This window comes from Oryx dammah, unplaced genomic scaffold, assembly GCF_014754425.2.
Source record: "Oryx dammah isolate SB20612 unplaced genomic scaffold, SCBI_Odam_1.1 HiC_scaffold_17, whole genome shotgun sequence".
Classification (NCBI taxonomy): domain Eukaryota; kingdom Metazoa; phylum Chordata; class Mammalia; order Artiodactyla; family Bovidae; genus Oryx; species Oryx dammah.
The window spans coordinates 45139196-45159467 of NW_024070201.1; the positions used below are offsets into that span (position 1 = coordinate 45139196).

General features: G+C 39.7%; 3 protein-coding genes across 3 annotated transcripts; all 3 read right to left on the minus strand.

The window, feature by feature from the left end:
- Nucleotides 1-245: 245 nt before the first annotated feature.
- On the minus strand, nt 246-1351 carry LOC120876535 (olfactory receptor 2AG1). The gene has a single exon (XM_040258499.1). It carries the CDS (start codon nt 1349-1351, stop codon nt 407-409), a length of 945 nt encoding a protein of 314 aa, XP_040114433.1. The 3' UTR covers nt 246-406.
- Nucleotides 1352-10080: 8729 nt separating this feature from the next.
- Nucleotides 10081-11013, minus strand: LOC120876536 (olfactory receptor 2AG2-like). The gene has a single exon (XM_040258500.1). It carries the CDS (start codon nt 11011-11013, stop codon nt 10081-10083), a length of 933 nt encoding a protein of 310 aa, XP_040114434.1.
- A 6773-nt stretch (nt 11014-17786) lies between these two features.
- On the minus strand, nt 17787-19624 carry LOC120876537 (olfactory receptor 2D3-like). Its single transcript, XM_040258501.1, has one exon. The coding sequence runs from the start codon at nt 19165-19167 to the stop codon at nt 18061-18063; it is 1107 nt and encodes a 368-aa protein (XP_040114435.1). The 5' UTR covers nt 19168-19624; the 3' UTR covers nt 17787-18060.
- Nucleotides 19625-20272: the final 648 nt, after the last annotated feature.

Consider the following 20272-nt stretch of genomic DNA (forward strand, 5'->3'; position numbering starts at 1 on the left):
GGCTGTATTTCTAACCCTAATTTCAAACTGAGGAATTCTACATTCAGTTTTATTGGTTTCTATCTTTTAATTTTAAATTAAGTCACTATTAAATTTTCCCATTTGGATTTTTCCATTATCTCAACAAAAACTGTCCCTTGAAACTGAAGTAGATGCATAGACACAAACTGATTCTTCTTGCCGAATAATATTTGAACAACAGCTACATAACAGACAAGAAGTCCAGTATATCTTCTGAAGATTTGTATTCCTGCAACAGTCTAAGAATCTTGTTCAAACAAGAAAAGTCTTCCTCTGATTTTAAGAAGCTACTGGAGTTTGCTCAGACTAAATCTACTGCTATTGATCACTGATACATGATATTGACTGAAACTTAGTCCCCTACCATGTCTATTTTGTAACTGTGTCAGGAGTGTGTCTGCAGCATGTATTTTTGTAGGACCCTTCTCAAGGCCCTCATAACCTCTTTATTCCTCAGGCTGTAGATGAGGGGGTTCAGGGCTGGGGTGACGATCGTGTAGAAGACAGAGATGATGTTGTCCTGCTTGGGGCTGTGGAGGGAACTGGGCAGAACATACATGAATGTGGCCGCTCCATAGAACATCCCGACCACAGTCAGGTGGGAAGAGCAGGTGACCAGGGCTTTCCGCCTCCCTTCATTTGAGGGCATGTGCAGCACAGTAAGTAGGATTAGTGCGTAGGAGGCAAGGATAGTAACAAGAGGAGGAATCAAGAAGGTCACACCCATCACATACACCATGAGTTCATATCTGGAAGTATCTGCACAGGCCAACTTCAACAGAGGTGGAATCTCACAGAGCAGGTGGTTGATCTCACGGGCTTTGCAAAAGGGATAGTGCATGGTGTACACAGTATATACAATGGCACTAGAGGATGCCAAGATCCAGGACGTGGCCACCATAAGCCAGCAGACCCTCGGCCTCATGAGGACCATGTAGTTCAGAGGATGACAAATGGCCACATACCTGTCATAGGCCATGAAGGCCAGTAGGAGGTCTTCTGCACCACCCAGGGTCAGTGCCAGGAACATCTGAAGGGCACAGCCCACAAAGGAGATGGTGTTTGCACTGAGCAGATAATCCACGAAGGCCTTGGGAGTGACAACAGATGTGAAGAGGAGGTCCATGAGAGAGAGGTGCCCGAGCAGGAGGTACATGGGCACGTGGAGCCGGGCATCCGTTGTGATGGCCAGGAGCAGAAGGCAATTGCTGGTGAGGGCCAGCGTGTACAGGACTGTGACTGTAGCACAGATCAGCTCAGGAGAACCACTGTCATTCAGAATCCCCATCAATATGAAGCCACTTCCCAGGGTGAAGTTCCAGTGCTCCATTCTGTGTTGTTTCTTTAGTTGCCTAGAACCAAGTAGACTCTTGGTGAATTTTCGTTAAGATGGTTGCAGCATTTTGTAACACCAGAGGCCCCATAGAATGACCAATATGAGTCCAATATGGTGATTCCTTTCCCACTGGTAGCTAATTTTATTTTTTGATCTCTGTTTCTGAATCTTTTAAGTATCTTGAAAAGAACCATCTGAATGGAGAACAAGCATCACATTAACAGCTAAATATTCAAAGATCACTAGATAAGAATATTATTCAGGACATCAAACCTGAATGTGTATCTCCTCAGAAATTCAAATCATCTTTCTCCTTACAATATATCAATATCCAGGTATCCATGCTCTTAATAATTCTTATACCTATGCTTTAGGTATAATGTTTGACTGATGATTTAAGTACCCAGTCACTGTTCTGTGTACTTATTTTGAATATGAAATACTAAAACAAGAGCATCAATATGATATCAATAATGTATCTCATTATTTTTTTCCATATACCATATGTCCACATTGATATGCAGCCCTCAAAGCTGTAGACACAGCCTTATTAGAAGAGCTAAAGTGTGCACCTTAGCTCACTGGACCAGCCCTACACTCTCCATGTGCCAAAGAGGGAAGATAATTTAGACTGTCTGAGACTATGGAATAGTGTGCTTGAAGTGATGCCACTTTTAGAACTTAACCTTTAGAATCAAGGCAAACATAGTTGTTTCTTTTATAACATATTATAATAAAGGTGACCCTGGGATTACTCAGATATATGAAAAACATAAGGAATTGATAAGGAAGCTCAGACTGTTTGGGGGAGAAATAGGGAAAGTTGTAGGAGAAAAAAGAGCATGTGTTGTATTTGTAATCAAGCTCATTAACCTTAGCTTTCCTCTCTTTCACCATCTTAGGTCCCCAAACTACAGAGCCAGGATATCCACACTGCACTGAAGAGCCACAGGGAGAGGAAAAAGAGCTCCTGTTCCGAAAGCTGCCATGGGAGTCTAGGACCCATTCCTAGAGAAGCTTTCTAGAACAGGGACATGAGATTGACAGAAATCAGTCTCACACATCATGGAAACTGGGCAGATAAATCCAACTTTGAACATATTTTAAAAAGTCTGTAAATGAAGCATATTTCTAAAACTCACTTTCCTCTATTATATCATGTATTTTGACATTTCACTAGTTTCCACTGACTTCTACAGGTTCCACAGAATTTTAATAGTAAAGAGGTACTAAAGCATGTCACAGAACTATCATCTGATCTTAAATGGCCCTTCAGAGGCATATATTATAACAGCTACAAATATTTTTATCAGATGCCAGCAAAGCCTATGAGGTCTAAAGACAGATCCTGGTGCTACCACCCGGAAGCAGATACATTGGTCTGGGATGTGGCATAGAATCTTCCATCAGGCCTCACTGATTCCTCCTCATATTTAGAAAACAAAGAATAGAGAAGTTTGTGATGAGGTATAGAGCCCAAGCACCAGAGAACCTGGAAGACAGAGTAGCTGAAGTTCCTAGGATCTGCACTGGGCTCCATTTCTCAAGTCGAAATTCCTCAAGTCTGCACCTTTCCCTGAAAGTGAGACAATACTCTTACCTGAGGTGGTTAAATGTCAGCTGCCTGACCACATGGACAACCCTGGGGATTGTTTGAGGGTCAAGGAAGATGCAGTAGAAAATGAGAAGGAAGATGGGACTTTTTCAGCTGTATCCAATAGGTTTGATTTAGCTAAGCAATGTTAAAAGTCTGAGGGGTCTGACCAAGGTCAGTTAGAACTCCTTCCGTTCCTTCAGTTCCTTTACAGGTCTGCTCTGGAAATGCAATACTTGCTGACAGAGCCAACTGAATCCTTCTGACTTGGAGAGCTTCTACGGAACAAGAGGATAGCTTTCCTGTTTTTACACCTGTGGAAAATTAAAAGAAACTGCTTCTGTCACATAGCTCCTCAAGTAAAATTTTCATCTATCTATTGTGCCTTAGTCAGACAGAGTTCATGGGTACTGATGCTCAGATTTTCATTTACTCTTGCTGGGGTCTGGGAGAAAAAATGAAAGCAGTGGGAATCAGGAGGAAGTAGGTATTAGAAGGGCTGCTCAAAGGAGACCCAGCAATGACTGATCTCACTGTCCCTGGGGCCAACACAAGGCCAGGGCCTGTCCTGGGGGAGGCTGCCCAGTTTCCTCATCCCACGATCCCACTCCGTCTGTTCTACCCCTGTGTTTAGAGGGACTTAGCCTAGCCTCTCAGCTGTAATGGCCTTCCCTGGAAAGGCTGGTCCAGGAAACAGGATGGTAATGAATCCCTTTGAGCCTGTTTCCTGGCCCTGTTTCCTTGTACTCTTCTCTCACTAAATGAGCTTGGAGGCTCTGGGTTTCTATGTCACCTAAGGAAGGCACTGATGGCCCATTTCCAAATTACCGACTGAAATGAACAGGAAGAAAAGACCCTCTTGTGGTCAATCAGTCCTCTGCCCCAGATTTAAGGTGGGTTTTGAGGCATCTATGGGACATTGCTTCCCACCGCCATCCCCCTGGCCTCACTTATCTTCTTCTTAGCCTGGACTATTTAATTCAACATGACTGTGCTCTGTAGAGTCTAATTCCAAGTCCTCCCTCCATGACCTTTGGCAATCTGTTTTGTCCTGTACATATGTATGTGTGTTGGTGTTTTATTGTATGCCACAAGTGACATTTGAAGAGAAAGTGTGCAACTTCGTAAACACTGAGCAGCCAATAAAAAAAGTTATCCAGACAGTACTGAATATAGAGAATATCAGTGTTAATGAAAATCTTTTAAATTCACTCAAAGAAAGAAGACAGATTTCCCACTGATAAAGACAGAAGATAGTGGAGTTCTCACTGAAGTTATAGGACAAGAGAGAAATATCTTCAGAAGTGCTGAGGGAACATAACTGCCCCCACTGAGAGTTTTCTACATAGATAAAAGCATCAGTAGAGAGTGACAAAAAATTACAAACAAAACTATAAGGCTTTACCACCAAAGATGCCCAAATATAATAATTTCATCAAGAAGGAAGGTGATGCCTAGGGATGTATATATATTACAGGGAGCAATGATGAACACAGTAATTGGCTCAACAAATGATCTGGCAAGTTTAATTGACAGAATAAATACAATTGTATTTCAAAACTATAACACTGAACTCTTGACAAAAAACAATATGGCAGGGGACTTTTTCTAATGGTACTTAAAGAAGGTTGTAGAAGCAGGATATTAAAAGCTTCATATCCTTATTTACAATTATCTTTTCCTATATTTTTTTCACTTTTACTAAGGTACAGTTTCATACAGTTAAATTCACCTTTTGTAGTATATAGCGCTGCAAGTTTTCATAAATGTATATTTGTTGTTCAGTCACTAAGTTGTGTCTGACTCTTTTGCGACCCCATGGACTGCAGCTTGCCAGGTTTCTGTCCAGGGGACTTCCCAAGCAAGAATACTGGAGTGGGTTGCCATTTCGTTCTCCAACGGCTTTTCCTGACCCAAGGATCAACCCACATCTCCTGCACTGGCAGATTCTTCGCCACTGAGGTACCAAGGAAGCCCATATATAGTATACAGCCACCACCAAAATCAAGATATAGAAGTTGTATCAACCTCCCAAATTCTCTGGTGTCTTTTGGTAAATATATCCTGCCCTCCACCAGTCCCCTGCCAACTCTCTGATCTGTTTTACCACTGCTACTAGTTTTCTTTTTTGCCCTTTCAGCATGTCATATGAATCGTATCAGACACTTGAGTATAGCTCCTTTCACTTAGCATAATATATTTGAGATTCATCCAAATTCTGCTGATTATTAGAAGCTTGTTCATACTTATTGCTGAGTAGTGTCCATTTGTATGGATGTATCATAGCTTGCTTATCTATTCATCAAAGACATCTGTGTGTTCTTTCTGATTTTCATTGTTTGTGTAAAAAGCCATTACAAACATTCAGGTGCAGATTTTCAAGTGGACATAAAGTTACTCACTTGGGTAAATATCTTTCAGTGAACTTGCTCAGTTTTTAGGTAAGTGTATTTTTAAGGAATTATCTTCCATAGTGACTGAACCATTTTCATTTCCAATTTTATTTTCATTTTGCATTCTATTAAATTGCAAAATATAGGCTCTTTAAGTTGTTATTCAAAATGAGGGAATTATTGCCTCAACCCTTAAACCTCACATCTTTCCAATAAGCATTTTAGAAAATAAAAAAGAAGGAGTTTTGGGAAATGAGCAGAATTTTTTATGCCTGTAAGAAGGAGTGCAATTCCAGAGAGAAAACCATGTAGGAACACACACACTGAGTATAAGACTAAAAACATTAATGACAATGGAATTCTGTAGAGTTAGCAGTGTTGGAAGTTCCCACAAATTGTTCAAAATTTGTCTGAGACATGTAGATTATTTGTTGTATCTTCTGTGGAATGTGTTTTTAATCTCTAAAACCTTTTTATGGTCATTGGTTATCATGGGTAATTAAAGTTCACATTTACCATTTTATAAAATATACAAACTATATTTTCTTTGTCGGACAATGAATCACAAACCTGTCTTTGCTGACAAGTGCAACTGCAGTACTCCGGGAATGGTGTGGAAGGGGACCTAATTACAGCGGCAGGTGTTCTGAATCGTAGGAAAGGGCCTGAAGCTACGCGTACAGGTAGGCCCTAAAGCCATAGTTTCTGGTAAGATGACTTGTTCTGAGAAATGGAGTAGGAACTGGAGGGGAGAGTATGACTTCAAAGAAGAGTTCTTTAAGATGGGGGTTACTGGAGCAAGTGTGTAAACTGTAGCAAATGTTTCTGTAAAGAGATGCTGCAGAGCAGAAGCAGATAATTCTAATACCTATTTCTTTGAGTAGTAAGAGAACTTGGTTCAAGAGAACTTAGTGTAGTGTTTGGCTTGGGCACTTTTTAAATTTTAACAATTAAAAATAACTCAGCCATTTAAAAAGAGTGAAATTCTGTCATTTGTAGCAACATGGATTGTCCTGGAGAATATGATGGGCTCTTCCAAAGATAAAAACACAATGTGCGGCTCTGCTAGTCAAACTGGTAGTGGAAGATGACAAAGTTCTATCTATCTACTCCCCCTTTCCCTGCAATGTATGATGCAAGTCATAAGCAGAGAGTCAAGTTGTGAAATGGTATTTTTAGGGAATAACAAACAAATTATATTGGGTGAGGCAATAGGATACTACATTCCTGGGAGTTAACACTGAATACTGCAAAAAGATAGCATTTCCAAATCAATGTATGAGTTAAATACAATCGCAACAATATACCAGTGGGGTTTTTTGGACAGTTAGCAGATGATTCAAAAATTCATCAGGAAGAATAAACTGATGATAAAACCTAAGAAAATTTTGGTGAGGAAAAATGGGAACAGAGATTCTTTATTGACCAATGGAACTAGAGAACAGGAGCAAAAACATTCTCTCCTGCCAGACTTACAAGACAGCACATAGTCAAGTAATTATAAATACAGTAATAGTACTAATAAACACATACTATGGAAAGGTGATTAAGAATACTAATAAGAAAATCAGCTATTTAGAAACACAATTAACTTAAAGCTCATCAGTCATCATATACCCAAATAAACTGCAGATTAAAAAGTCAAATATCACTTATGAAATTATTAAGCAAATCTAAAAGAAATTTGAAAATATTTTCTGAACAAAGAATGGGAAATGTAAGGAACTACAAACAGCTACAAAAAAAAAAAAAAACCCCTCGTTAGATGAAGCAAAATAAGTAATATAAAAGAAAACATCTGTTACATTTTAATTGATATGTTTAATAAATAAGCAAAGCAAGTTCAAATGATAAGACAGCTCCATAAAGTGTACAATAGACAGGCACTTCCAGCTCAACATTATGACGGAATGGAAAGGGTTTCTAAATTACTTGTTAGCAATCTGGCTCTTTATAACAAGAATTTAAAAGTAGTTTCTTTGCTTACACCTCACTACTTCCACTTCTACAATTTGACCTAACATAAAATATACCCTTATGTAGGAAAAAATGGAGAGACAAAATTAAGTGTAAGGAAATCCCTAAATACATTATAGCAGATTCATATGATGACATTATGTAGTCATATTTTTTATGAATATGAAGTTTTTAAAACTTCATTATGAAGTTTTATTAAGAATATTTACTAGTTATTCATGTAATAGTTAGCATGGTTTATGGAGAAGGCAGTGGCACCCCACTCCAGTACTCTTGCCTAGAAAATCCCATGGACAGAGGAGCCTGGTAGGCTGCAGTCCATGGGGTTGCAAAGAGTTGGACATGACTGAGTGATTTCACTTTCACTTTTCACTTTTATGCATTGGAGAAGGAAATGGCAACCCACTCCAGTGTTCTTGCCTGAAGAATCCCAGGGACGGGGGAGCCTGGTGGGCTGCCATCTATGGGGTTGCACAGAATTGGACACGACTGAAGTGACTTAGCAGCACCAACAGCAGCATGGTTTAAGCACTTTGCCAAGCTCTGGTCTAAGTGCCTTATCATCTTATTCAAGACTCCCTAAAACATCATGAAATCATCATGAAATCATCATGAGTTCTATTACTATCACTGTTTTTCAGATGAGCAAACTGAGAAACAAACGGTTTAATTTAGTGTTCAAAGATGCACAGATGATAAAAGGAATCAACACTCTCTCCCTCCCTGCTACTGTCTCTCTTTACCCCTACACTATAATGTTCCTTCTTCACAGGAGGAAGTTCACCAAATTTTAAACAACAACAAAGAAATAACAGAACTTTAACCAAAATGTACATAACTATTCAGTAAAATACATATATGAAAAAGCAAAAAATAGAAAATAAGTGATTTTGGCTTCTTTATCAAGTTTCAAGTTTTCTGTTTTTATGATGAACATGGATTAGTTCCATAGATTATTATATTTGTATTATCATTTATCTTAATAGATTAAGTAATCTAAGATAGTTTTTATAAAGAAATAATGCTTTTCTGAGTTTTAACAAAGCATTACCTCAAAAATAATGTCAACTATGTGATCCAAGGTGTTTTTAGAGCTTCTCAACTGAACAGATTTTAGTTCCCAGTTTTTGTTATAAATCTTACCACACGGATACATTGAATGATAAAAATAAAGCTTATCTAAACTAATAGATATGCTTCCCTGGTAGCCGAGATAGTAAAGAATTTGCCTGCCAACATGGGAGACTTGGGTTCAATCCCTGGGTTGGGAAGATCTGCTGAAGAAGGGAATGGCAGCCCACTCCAGCATTCTTGCTTGGAGAATTCCATGGACAGAGAAACCTGGAGGGCTACAGTCCATGGGATCGCAAAGAGTCAGACACGACTGAGTGACTAAATTTCGTTCTAAGCTAATAGAAAGTGAATTATATTTGGTAGTCTTCCTTTCCTGTGGACATAGACATATAAATATACTTACCATGCAATTATTTTGATGTTTCAAAACAGGTCTGTATGTAAATTATGTATTTTTTAAAAATAATCAAGCAAATACACATCACATCACTCTCACTGCTATTGTATCTCCAGTCCTCACTTGAAATCTGAGAATTTCCACATTCTATTTTATTCATTTCTACAATTTTAATTTCAGGCAGTATAAAAATGTCCCATTTAGCTTTTTTGTAAAATCTCAACGTAAGGGCTTCCCTGGTGGCTCTGATGGTATAAAATCTGTCTGCAATGTGAGAGACTCAGGTTCGATCCCTGGGTCAGGAAGATCCCCAGGAGAAAGGAATGGCAACGCACTCCAGTATTCTTGCCTGGTGAATCCCATTGATAGAGGAGCCTGGTGGGCTACAGTCCATGTGATTGCAAAGAGTCGGACATGACAGAGTGACTAACAATTTCACTTTAACACTTTCAACATAAGTATTTGTACAAATATAGTCACAAATTGATTATTCTTTCCAACTAATTGCTTGAACAACCTAACAAGACAAGAAGCCCAAGATATCTTCTGAAGATATTTCTCTCTACAACTAAGAATCCAGTTCAAATGAAAGCAGTCCTCCTCTGATTTTAAGAGGCTGTTGGAGTTTGCTCAGCCTGTTATTAGCTATATCATTATCACTGCTATATGATATTGAAATTGAAACTTAGTTTATCACGTCTGCAGCCGTGAAATTAAAAGACGATTGCTCTTTGGAAGAAAAGCTAAGACAAACCTAGACAGGATTTAAAAAGGAGAGACATTGCTTTGCCCACAAAGGTCTGTCTAGTCAATCTATGGATTTTCCAGTAGTCATGTATGGATGTGAGAGTTGAACCATTAAGGCTGAGCACTGAAGAATTGAAGCTTTTGAACTGTGGTGTTGGAGAAGACTCTTGAGAGTCCCTTGGATTGCAAGGAGATCCAAACAGTCCATCCTAAAGAAAATCAGTCCTGACTATTCATTGAAAGGACTTATCCTGAAGTTGAACCTCCAGTTCTTTGGCTTCCTGATGCAAAGAGCTGACTCATTAGAAAAGACCCTGATGCTGGGAAAGATTGAAGGCAGAAGGAGAAGGGGACGACAGAGGACAAGATGGTTGAATGGCATCACCTACTCAAACGACATGAGTTTGAGCAGGCTCCGGGAGAAATGGCGAAGAACAGGAAAGCCTGGAGTGCTGCAGTCCATGGGCTCACAAAAAGTCAGACATCAGTGAGTGACTGAACAACAACTACATCTACTTGGTAACTGTGTCAGGAGATGTGTCTATAGTATTTGTTTTCCCAGGACCCTCCTCAAAGCCCCTATAACCTCTTTATTCCTCAGGCTGTAGATGAGGGGGTTCAGGGCTGGGGTGACGATCGTGTAGAAGACAGAGATGATGTTGTCCTGCTTGGGGCTGTGGAGGGAACTGGGCAGAACATACATGAATGTGGCCGCTCCATAGAACATCCCAACCACAGTCAGGTGAGAAGAGCAGGTGACCAGGGCTTTCCGCCTCCCTTCGTTTGAGGGCACGTGGAGCACAGTAAGTAGGATTAGTGCGTAGGAGGAAACAATGGCAGAAAGTGGGAGCAAGAGGAAAGTCACACCTGTCACATACACCATGAGTTCATACCTGGAAGTATCTGCACAGGCCAACTTCAACAGAGGTGGAATCTCACAGAGCAGGTGGCTGATCTCCTGGGACATGCAGAAAGGGAAGTGCATGGTGTACAAGGTATGTCCTAGAGCACTCAGGGAAGCCAGGACCCAGGATGTGGCCACCATAAGCCAGCAGACCCTCGGCCTCATGAGGACCATGTAGTTCAGAGGATGACAAATGGCCACATACCTGTCATAGGCCATGAAGGCCAGTAGGAGGTCCTCTGCACCACCCAGGGTCAGTGCCAGGAACATCTGAAGGGCACAGCCCACAAAGGAGATGGTGTTTTCACTGAGCAGATAATCCATGAAGGCCTTGGGAGTGACAACAGATGTGAAGAGGAGGTCCATGAGAGAGAGCTGCCCGAGCAGGAGGTACATGGGCACATGGAGCCGGGCATCCGTTGTGATGGCCAGGAGCAGAAAGCCATTGCTGGTGAAGGCCAGCATGTACAGGATTGTGATTGTAGCACAGATCAGCTCAGGAGAACCACTGTCATTCAGAATCCCCATCAATATGAAGCCACTTCCCAGAGTGAAGTTCCAGTGCTCCATTCTGTGTTGTTTCTTTAGTTATGTAGAACCAGAGGGTCTTGACAAAAGTCTTTCTAAGGGAGATGATCTTAGTTTTGTATTGTCTCACATCGCTATGGAATTACCAGTAAGAATTCCATGACATGATATCTTTTCCTCTTGGTAGCTAGGTTTGCCTTCTGGCTTCTCAATTTATGAATCTTTTCATTAAATTATTATAAAGTATCATATAAATTAGAAATAAGCATTTTGGTCATAGCCTGTCATCTTTAAATAAGATAATCAAGAGAATGAAGCCAAGCAAATATCTTTGTAAATAGATAAAATCATAGCTATCTTCCCAACAACAACAACAAAATACTCTGCACATTGGCTTTTAATTCAGTTGCTTTTCTGCTTTAAATATGCTTGAGATTCCAATTCTGTTTTTTCTGCTCCCCTAGACATAACATCTGGCTTCATTTTCCAGTCTCATTGTTCTGAACAGTTTTCTCAACAGAGAACCTCTTGGCTCTTGGACCACTTGGTCTCTTGTGTTCTTGAACTGTCTTCACATCCTTGATGAGCATACTGCTACTTTATAGAAGTAAACAGGAATTCTGTGCATGACTGAATCACTGGGATAGTATAGATTTTGGAGGTACATATTCAGGAACAGTACAAAAGATGTTTGCCTATTTTCAGGTAATGGTAAGATGTTTGCTCAGGAGGAATGAGGATAGAAATGAAGGTGATGCATGAGATTTGAAAAGATATGGCAAGGTATTTGTGTTTAGGGTACATGATAGAAGGGGGTGAGTTATAAAAGAGGAGGATTTATAGAAAAGGTCCAAAGCCATCCCATCACTTGAAAGTCAAAGTAAGATATTGAACAAAAAAAGAGATCCTCTGTCTCATAGTATTAGCTGTATGAGGAAAGATGCTGGTTCTGCTGAGGCCTGAATCTCTGTGGAAGTACCGGTGAAGAGGTTTGACCAGGAGACCAAGTGGTGTGTGGAAGAGTGCTACTTCATTTCCTCTACATGGATGCAGACCTTTCATAGTTGGATGGAGGACTCAGGAGGCACTCTGGAAAAGAAGAGAATAACTCACCAAATGTTTCCTCTTTCCTTTGTATCATCTGCTCTTACCCCTCTCTCTTCAGTTTATGTCACCAACGTTGTCAACGTAGGGTTGGGACCTTTCAGTAGTTGGATGATAAAATCCTAAAATTGGAAGGCTTTTCCAGTTGATCTAGTTCCTTTCATTCACTCCATAAATATTTACAAAGCACTTACAATACACCAGGTACTATATCTGATGCTAGGGAAATTGCATGGATGTGAAAAGCCCATTATATAAACACCTACACACATCTACTGGCAATGAAATATGAAGAAAACTATAACATACTACGAGTCTATCTAAGTGAAGTATCAGGGAAGGAAACTTTACATAATCACTTATATGTCACTTATACAAGCTACAGGCTGCAGATGAATATAAGGGGGCTAAGGAAAAAGGGGTCAGAGTGCAATAACGGAGAGAGGAGATAGCACTATAAAGGTCAGGACATTGAAGCTGTACAAGTGCAAGTATCCTCCTTGCACTTAAGCCAGAGTGAAGTCCAGGCAAGAAGTCAACCAGAAAATCATCTTCTTGTAAAACTGTTTCCTCATTCTTTGGGGTCTGAGATCTTTCTCTGGTCTCACAAAACCAGGTATATATGTTGAAACTAAGAAATAGTGACTGGAATAACTTCTTTGCCCATTGGCAGCAACAAAAACATAAATCCAAAGACAATTCTGAGTACTGTTCCTAGTATATATATGACTTGAAATACTTTCCTTGAATTAAAAAGATGAATGGATATATTAAGAAAGGGAAGAAGACAATTAACTGGTTATATTTATCCAGATTTATGCTCCAGGAATTTGGACAGGACTTAAAAGAAAATTTGGACAGGACTTCCCTGGTGGCTCAGACAGTAAAGCACCTGCCTACAGTGCAGGAGACCTGGGTTCGATCCCTGGGTCAGGAAGATCCTCCAGAGAAGGAACTGGCACCCCACTCCAGTGCTCTTGCCTGGAAAATCCCATGGACAGAGGAGCGTAGTAGGCTACAGTCCATGGGGTCGCAAAGAGTCGGACACGACTGAGTGACTTCACTTAAAAGAAAAAGAACTTAAGTAAAGTGGTGATACTTAGGACTCAAGATCTTCTCTATCTGCCTTCCTCCCCTTGACTCAGAGCCCTGCTTTCCCTCCTTCCATTCTCTAGTTTGTCTCCACTATGGTCATCTGAGGATAAATGCCAGAAAACATACAGTGTGCCTACACAGGATGAGCTCCTTTTCTGGAAAACTGCTGATGATGGGTGAATACTTCAGACCAAGGGAAGAGAATAGAAAACGAGATTAACAGAGGGGCATTGTTGTACTTTACAGGAAATGGTCAGACAAAGCCAATGAAGAAGTTGGAGTCAAAAATTTGGAATCACATCTTCATGTTATTACTCTGTATCACTATTAGCATACTTTAAAATATTCATTGACTTCAATTAGCTTTTTCTGTAGCATTGGACTTTAATATCAAGCAGGCATATATGAAACAGGCACTTCAACTGATTTTAGATTATCCTCTTTTGAGATCCCAGTCTTTTATGGGTACACGTCAAACCATCTGAGGCCAGGATAATCTAGGTCTACAGATAATACTGAGACTTTTACCAGGATGCCAGCATCAGGAAGTATAGGAACCCAGGTCTTGCCAGTGGAACAGATCAATTGTGGGTATATGTAAGGGTTCCTAAAGTATAGAATGGAATGGATGAGTTATAATGACTGAGGGACTGAGAATCTAAGAAGCAGAGCAGTGAGGTCTTGACCATATATCTCAAGACTTCCAGATTCCACTTAATTTTCTTGAAACAAAGAAAGAGCCCTTACCTCAGATGGGGAGGGGTTCAGCTTCCTGAGTTCACTTACTGCCCTGTGATTCATTTGAGGGAAGAAGATGTTCAAGAAGATGAAGAAAGAGGTGATGGTTCTTCTGGCAGGGGAGGATGTAGGCATGGGTACAGCTATGACTGAAATCAGAGGTCAAAGACACCTCCAGTCACATTGTCAGTCCTCTCTGGAGGTGGAAATGGATGCCAATGAGCAGATGAGAACCTAGGTAGGATCCTGGGGAAGGAAGGAGCTAAATCTCTACACACAAGCTAAATTCTCCTTGTGAGTAAGACTTCAGAGCCTTGGCATCATTCTAACTGAATTCTTGAGCCCAGGTACTCAGATTTTCAGGTATTCCTATTTTACTGGGAGCCATGAAAAAAGATGAGAAGGAATTTGACTAAAAAGATATAAAAGGAGCTGCCCAATGGAGATTCTATACACCAGCCTCACTGTCCCTGGGGTGACAGTAAGCTGGGGCCCTGTCCTGGGGGAGGCATCATGGTCTCATCCCTTCAGCTGACATGACCTCCCCTGAAAATGCTGCTCCAGGAAACAAAATTTTAATGAATCTCCCAGGCATGTCTCCTGGCCTCCAACTCCAGCAAACTTTACCCACTAAATGAGCTCTGAGGCCTGAGGGCTATGCTGCCCTCACATGGATTTAACGAGGCCGTTTCCAAAGTCCTACTAAATAGACAGTATCAGTGAATGACCTAAGAAGCAAGGGCCCCTGGTTAGCTCTCTTTCCAAATTACAAAGTGTATCTTGTGGGTTCTGTAAATGCTGCCACTCCCCGTCTCCCAATTTGTGCCTCTAACCTGGGCCATTATCAGCCAGAGAGAAATGAATTTTGCAGTGCTTCTGTTCATATCAGGCCTTTCTTCCTTGAGCTTTAATTAGCATCAAAGCACTGATTTATTGGATCTTTCTATACTTTTATGTTTCTTGTTTCTCCCTTTTTCTTTCATTAATTCATGAGCACACATGTGTGCATGTTCCTACGCTCAGTTCAAGTGGACTCAGCTGCTTCTAAGATAATGAATGATATAGCAACTGCCTCTATCCATCACTGCCGCAGTTCAGGCCATTCCCTCACCCAATTTTTCGCCAGGTTCTCCTCATTCTTTAGTCTCTCTTTAATCACTTATTTTTCCAAAAAATTCTGAAAAATTCTCTGCTGCTGAAGTTATATCTTTTTTCTTTCAATTTTAAGCAAATGAAAAATACATTTTTTATGTTCTGATTATAAAATGAATATGCTCAAGAAAATTATTGCAGAAGTACAACAAAAGAAATAAAATATAAGATTTTTTATTTTTCTCATAAAAAGAACATACCCAAAAGAAGGTTTTACACATGTGAGATGTAAGAGCACATTATTCACAATTAAAAAAAACAAACTGGAAACAAGCTTTATGTCCATCAACAGTAGAATAGATAAATATTCACACAAAAGAGTATCATGCAGCAATCAAAACAAAGGAAACAGAAGGACATAGAACAAAACAAATAATTCAGCAATTTAATATTAAGTGAAAAAAAGAGCCCTAAAGATTATGTATCATGGTATTTCATTTATAAGGTTAAAAATTCAGATAAATTTTTTTTAATTGGTGGATGATTGTTTTACTATGTTGTGTCAGTTTCTGCTGTACAACAATGGGAATTAGTCATAATTATACATATATGAGCCTCCCTCCCTGCTCTCATCCCACCCCTTTAGGTCATCACCAAGCACCAGGCTGGGCTCCTTGTGTTATACAGTGGCTTCCCACTAGTTATCTGTTTCCCACACAATAGTATATATATGTTGATATTACTTTCTTAATTAGTCCCACCCTTTCCTTCCTCCACTGTGTCCACAGTCTCTTTTGTATGTCTGTGTCCCTGTTTTTGCAAATAGGGATTTTTTAAATAAAAAGTATGGAACACTTTTATGAGGATTAGGAATAACTTTTATAAGGTTAAAAACTCAGATAAAATCTTTTAGAAGAATATTTGTGGATTCAGTAAAACCGTATAAAATAGAGCAAAAGAGAATGATGGATGTAGGATCTGGAAAAACCAGTTACTACACTGAAGGGAATCAGAGAGAAGGATAATGTATTGAATAATTATTCAGTATTAATACTTATTTAATTTTCTGAATTATACTATTATTAATTATTATTATATTAGAACTGGAAAGGAATTGAAATATCATATAATTTAATCCCTTATTGATTTTATAAGTGAGGATTCTTGTTGCCAACAACAAAAGATAAAAAATGAATAACAAAACCACTGCCTGCAGGCACCTATCCAATATCTTTTCTTCTTTGATGGGCAATCTTTCAGTTCTAATTTTTTTTGACTATCCTTTTGCATTGTCACTATTGAGTACCTCTCATTTCTTAAATCTTTTCCTCCTTATATTTATGACACACCACTATGGCCAGATTCCCTTTACAGATCTTGGATTTTTATTAATTTTGTCATTCCATCTTTCAAGTTGGTTTTAATCAGGATGTTTTCAAATGAATAAAGATAATTTCAGAGATAGAAGTCCCATAAACACAATAACAAACAATAATGGAGATAGAGAGTGACTGGAAGGCATGTTGTCTTAGACTGTATGTTTCGTGAAAGCCCCTAGAGAGCTGAGAGTTTTGTTGAGAATGAACTGTCAATGTTGAGTACAAGTTAAGTGCACCAAGACTGATTAGCAGAACATTTCAGATTCAAGGAATATCCAGTGCTAATGATTAGAGGTTGAATGCACTTTTCATTTTTGAGGAAGAAAAGGAAAGTCATGGTGGCTAGAATATAATGAATATAGACCTCCCAGACGTTTTAATAAAAAAGCTCAGTGTGAGTTAACTAAGAAAATTACAGAGATTAAAACATTAGTTAGATAATATGATCAATAAGATTTTTTAAAAATAAAAAAAAATTTTTTTGGTTTTGTTTTAATTGTGATCCTGTGTTCATGCAGCTCCTCTTGTTGCTCAGCAGGTAAAGAATCCGCCTGCAATGCAGGAGACCCAGGTTCAATCCCTGGGTTGGGAAGATCCCCTGGAGAAGACAACGGCTACCCAGCCCAGTATTCTGGCCTGGAGAATTCCTTGGACTGTATAGTCCATGGGGTCACAAAGAATTGGACACGACTGAGCAATCACTTACTTAAAGCTCATGCAAATTGCCAAGTTTAATTTTCCATTTTATCATTGTCTTTCTCCTAAAAGGAAGGCATGACCACGCACAGTTTTCCATAGTGGCTGCACCAATTTACATCCCCATCAACAGTGTAGGAGGATTCCTTTTTCTCCACACCATCTCCAGGATTTGTTATGTAGACTTTTTAATAATGGCCATTTTGACCAGTGTGAGGTGACTTCTCATAATTTTGATTCGCATTTTGCAAATAACTAGCAATGTTGGGTATCTTTTTAGGTGACAATTGGCCAACTGACTGGTGGCACTAGTGGTAAAGAATCCACCTGCCAGTGCAGGAAATGCAAGAGACACAGGTTCAGTCCCCGGGTCAAGAAGATCCCCTGGAGTAGGAAATGGCAACCTGCTCCAGTATTCTCACTTGGAAAATGCCATGAACAGAGGAGCCTGGTGGGCTACAGTCCATAGGGTTGTGCTCAGCTGGACACGACTGAACACACACACACACACAGTGACAGTGACTGTCTTCTTTGGAGAAATGTCTGTTTAGGTCTTCTGCTCATTTTTTGATTGGGTCATCTTTTGTTATTGAGTTGGATGAGCTGTTTGTGTTTTGGAAATTAAGTTCTTGGTTCCATCATTTGCAAATATTTTTCCCAGTCCACAGGTTTTCATTTTGTTCATGGTTTCCTCTGCTGTGCAAAAGTTTGTAAACTAGTCCTTCTTTATTTAGCTTTTGAAAGTTACCTCTTAAAAGAGTTATATTTGTGTTATCTTGTGAATTTCAAGTTTTTTAAGAAAGGCATTAAGTTACTCATATTTTGAGGTTCTGAGCACAGTGTTTTCATAGGGTAGGCATTCAGTGAATATTTGTAGAGAAGAAAATCAACTGAGGTAAACAAGGCAAGGAAAGAAAAGAATGAAGCTAGTAAAGCTATTGTTGTCTATCACAGTAGTCAAAGTACTTTTTAAAAATGTCAATAATCATTGCCTCCGAATGTTGACTATCTTCCAGCCAGTCTTTTTCAGAGCTCCCTTCACATCCTTGTTCCTCAGGCTGTAAATTATGGGGTTCAACATTGAAGTCATAACTGAATAGAACAAAGAAATGACCTTATCCCTTTCATTCATTGTCTTGGAATTGGGTCTCATGTAGGCAAATATTCCAGAGCCATAGTAGAGAACCACAACAGTGAGATGGGAGCTACAGGTAGAGAACACCTTGAGCCTCCCCTCCCCTGACTGCATCCGAATCACAGTGGAGATAATATGCCAATAAGAGACCAGGATGAGAGAGACAGGAGCCAGGAGAACAATCACACCCATTGAAAAGAGGGCCATGTCAGCATTGTAGGTGTCTGCAGAAGCCAGCTTCAGGAGTGCAGGAGGTTCACAAAAATAGTGATTAATTATGTTCTGTCCCTGGTAGGGGAGACAGAGTGTAAATGCACTGTCCACTGAACATACAAATGCCCCACTGATCCAGGACACTATGGCCAGCTGGACACAAACCCTGTGGGTCATAAGAGTAGAATAGTGTAGGGGCCTGCAGACTGCCACATAACGGTCATAGGACATCATCGCCAGAAGAGCACACTCTGTACACCCTGCTAGGAGGAAGACAACTATCTGTAGTGAGCACCCAGCAAAGGAAATGGTTTTCTTTTTTACAAGGAAGTGGACCAACATCTGGGGAACAATGCTTGTAGAGAAACAAAGATCAACAAAGGACAAGTTTTTGAGGAAAAAATACATGGGAGTGTGAAGTCGAGGGTCAGTTTGGATGAGGATTATTATGAGCAGGTTTCCAAAAACAGAGAGAAGGTAAATGATCAGGAAAACACAGAACAACAAGATTTGGATCTTTGGATCCTGTGAAAGTCCCAGCAAGGTAAATTCAAGCACAAAAGTTTGGTTTCCTTCTCCCATTGATGTTTGTCCCTGTTTACCTGTCATCAGAAGGAGAGTAGATGCATTCTGAATGTTTGATTTCACAAGCTTTATAAACAAGTGCAATGTTAACAAGTATACCTTGGAGACTATTTGCTTCCAGCTGCTTCCTACAATGTGCCAGTTAGCATTAGAATGCATATTGTAATTTCCACCAATTTATATAGCTTTTTAAATCCAGTTTTCCTTGCTTGATCCACTTGGTAGTCTGAGTATAACAGTCTATACAGTTTCCTGACAACTCCTGACAAGGTAGTTTACATATTGCTAAATTACTGTGAAAATATGTTACAGGTGTTGTCTTTGTTTTGATTTCATTTTTTCACCTCAAGAAATATTTTGTACTTGTGAGACTCAGCAGTCTAAGAATGAGGTGGACTTGTTTTGTCAATTAAAAGCACTCACTTTTTATATTTCAAAATTAAAAAATACGGGTCAATGTCAAATTTGTCCATAATACTCCCAAAACATGGCTTGAGAGTTCAAACAGATAAATCATTGTTATTAATTCTTGCATTTTTCCATTGTGTTTTTACAAAGAGGCTTAAGTAGCAATCCAAATAGGACAAGGAAGAAAAGAGGAAGTTATGACCATGGGCTATAATCCTGACCCTTGTACAAATATTTCACATGATAAAGAGGAACTTCTGAACTGAATATTACACAGCCCTGACACACAACTTCAGCTCACCTCAGATCTCAGGTTTAGCCATGGTGAACAGTTCTGACTCCCCAGGCACCACAGGCAATTTACCTCAGGGACCCCCTGCTGTCTTTCAGCATTCTGCCCATTCAAAGCATGGGCAAGTTAATGTCCCAGAGGCAACCTTTAACCAATGGGCAAAGGGAATTGATGAATAAATGCATCAGACATTTCTGGGAGGCAGCCTGTGTGCTTCTTAGAAGTTGAGCTCTATATAGTTAAGCCCCCATTGTTTATTACTCCTACTGTTATTATTATTTCCCCTAAAGAGCTTTTTTTAGAGTTTTTTTCCTAATCACCATCTCTCATGAAAGCATCCCTGGGATCAGTTTTCAAATAAACTGTCTGTACCCATGCTCTTTTCTCAGGCTCTGCTTTCAAGGACTTAAACTGAGAGAGAAAATACAGAACCTAATGGAAGCCTAATGAAGGCAATATGGATAGGCTGCCTTTTGCAGCCAGGGAGTCCCAGCTGTGCCTGCCAATAGTAAATAACACTTCTTGGGTCACACATCAAGGTCAGTTTGAGTCTGATGTCACTGG

Bases quoted from the DNA above. Each gene is read 5' to 3' on its own strand.
- LOC120876535 (XM_040258499.1), bottom strand. From the start codon at position 1,351: ATGGAGCACTGGAACTTCACCCTGGGAAGTGGCTTCATATTGATGGGG.
- LOC120876536 (XM_040258500.1), bottom strand. From the start codon at position 11,013: ATGGAGCACTGGAACTTCACTCTGGGAAGTGGCTTCATATTGATGGGG.
- LOC120876537 (XM_040258501.1), bottom strand. From the start codon at position 19,167: ATGCATTCTAATGCTAACTGGCACATTGTAGGAAGCAGCTGGAAGCAA.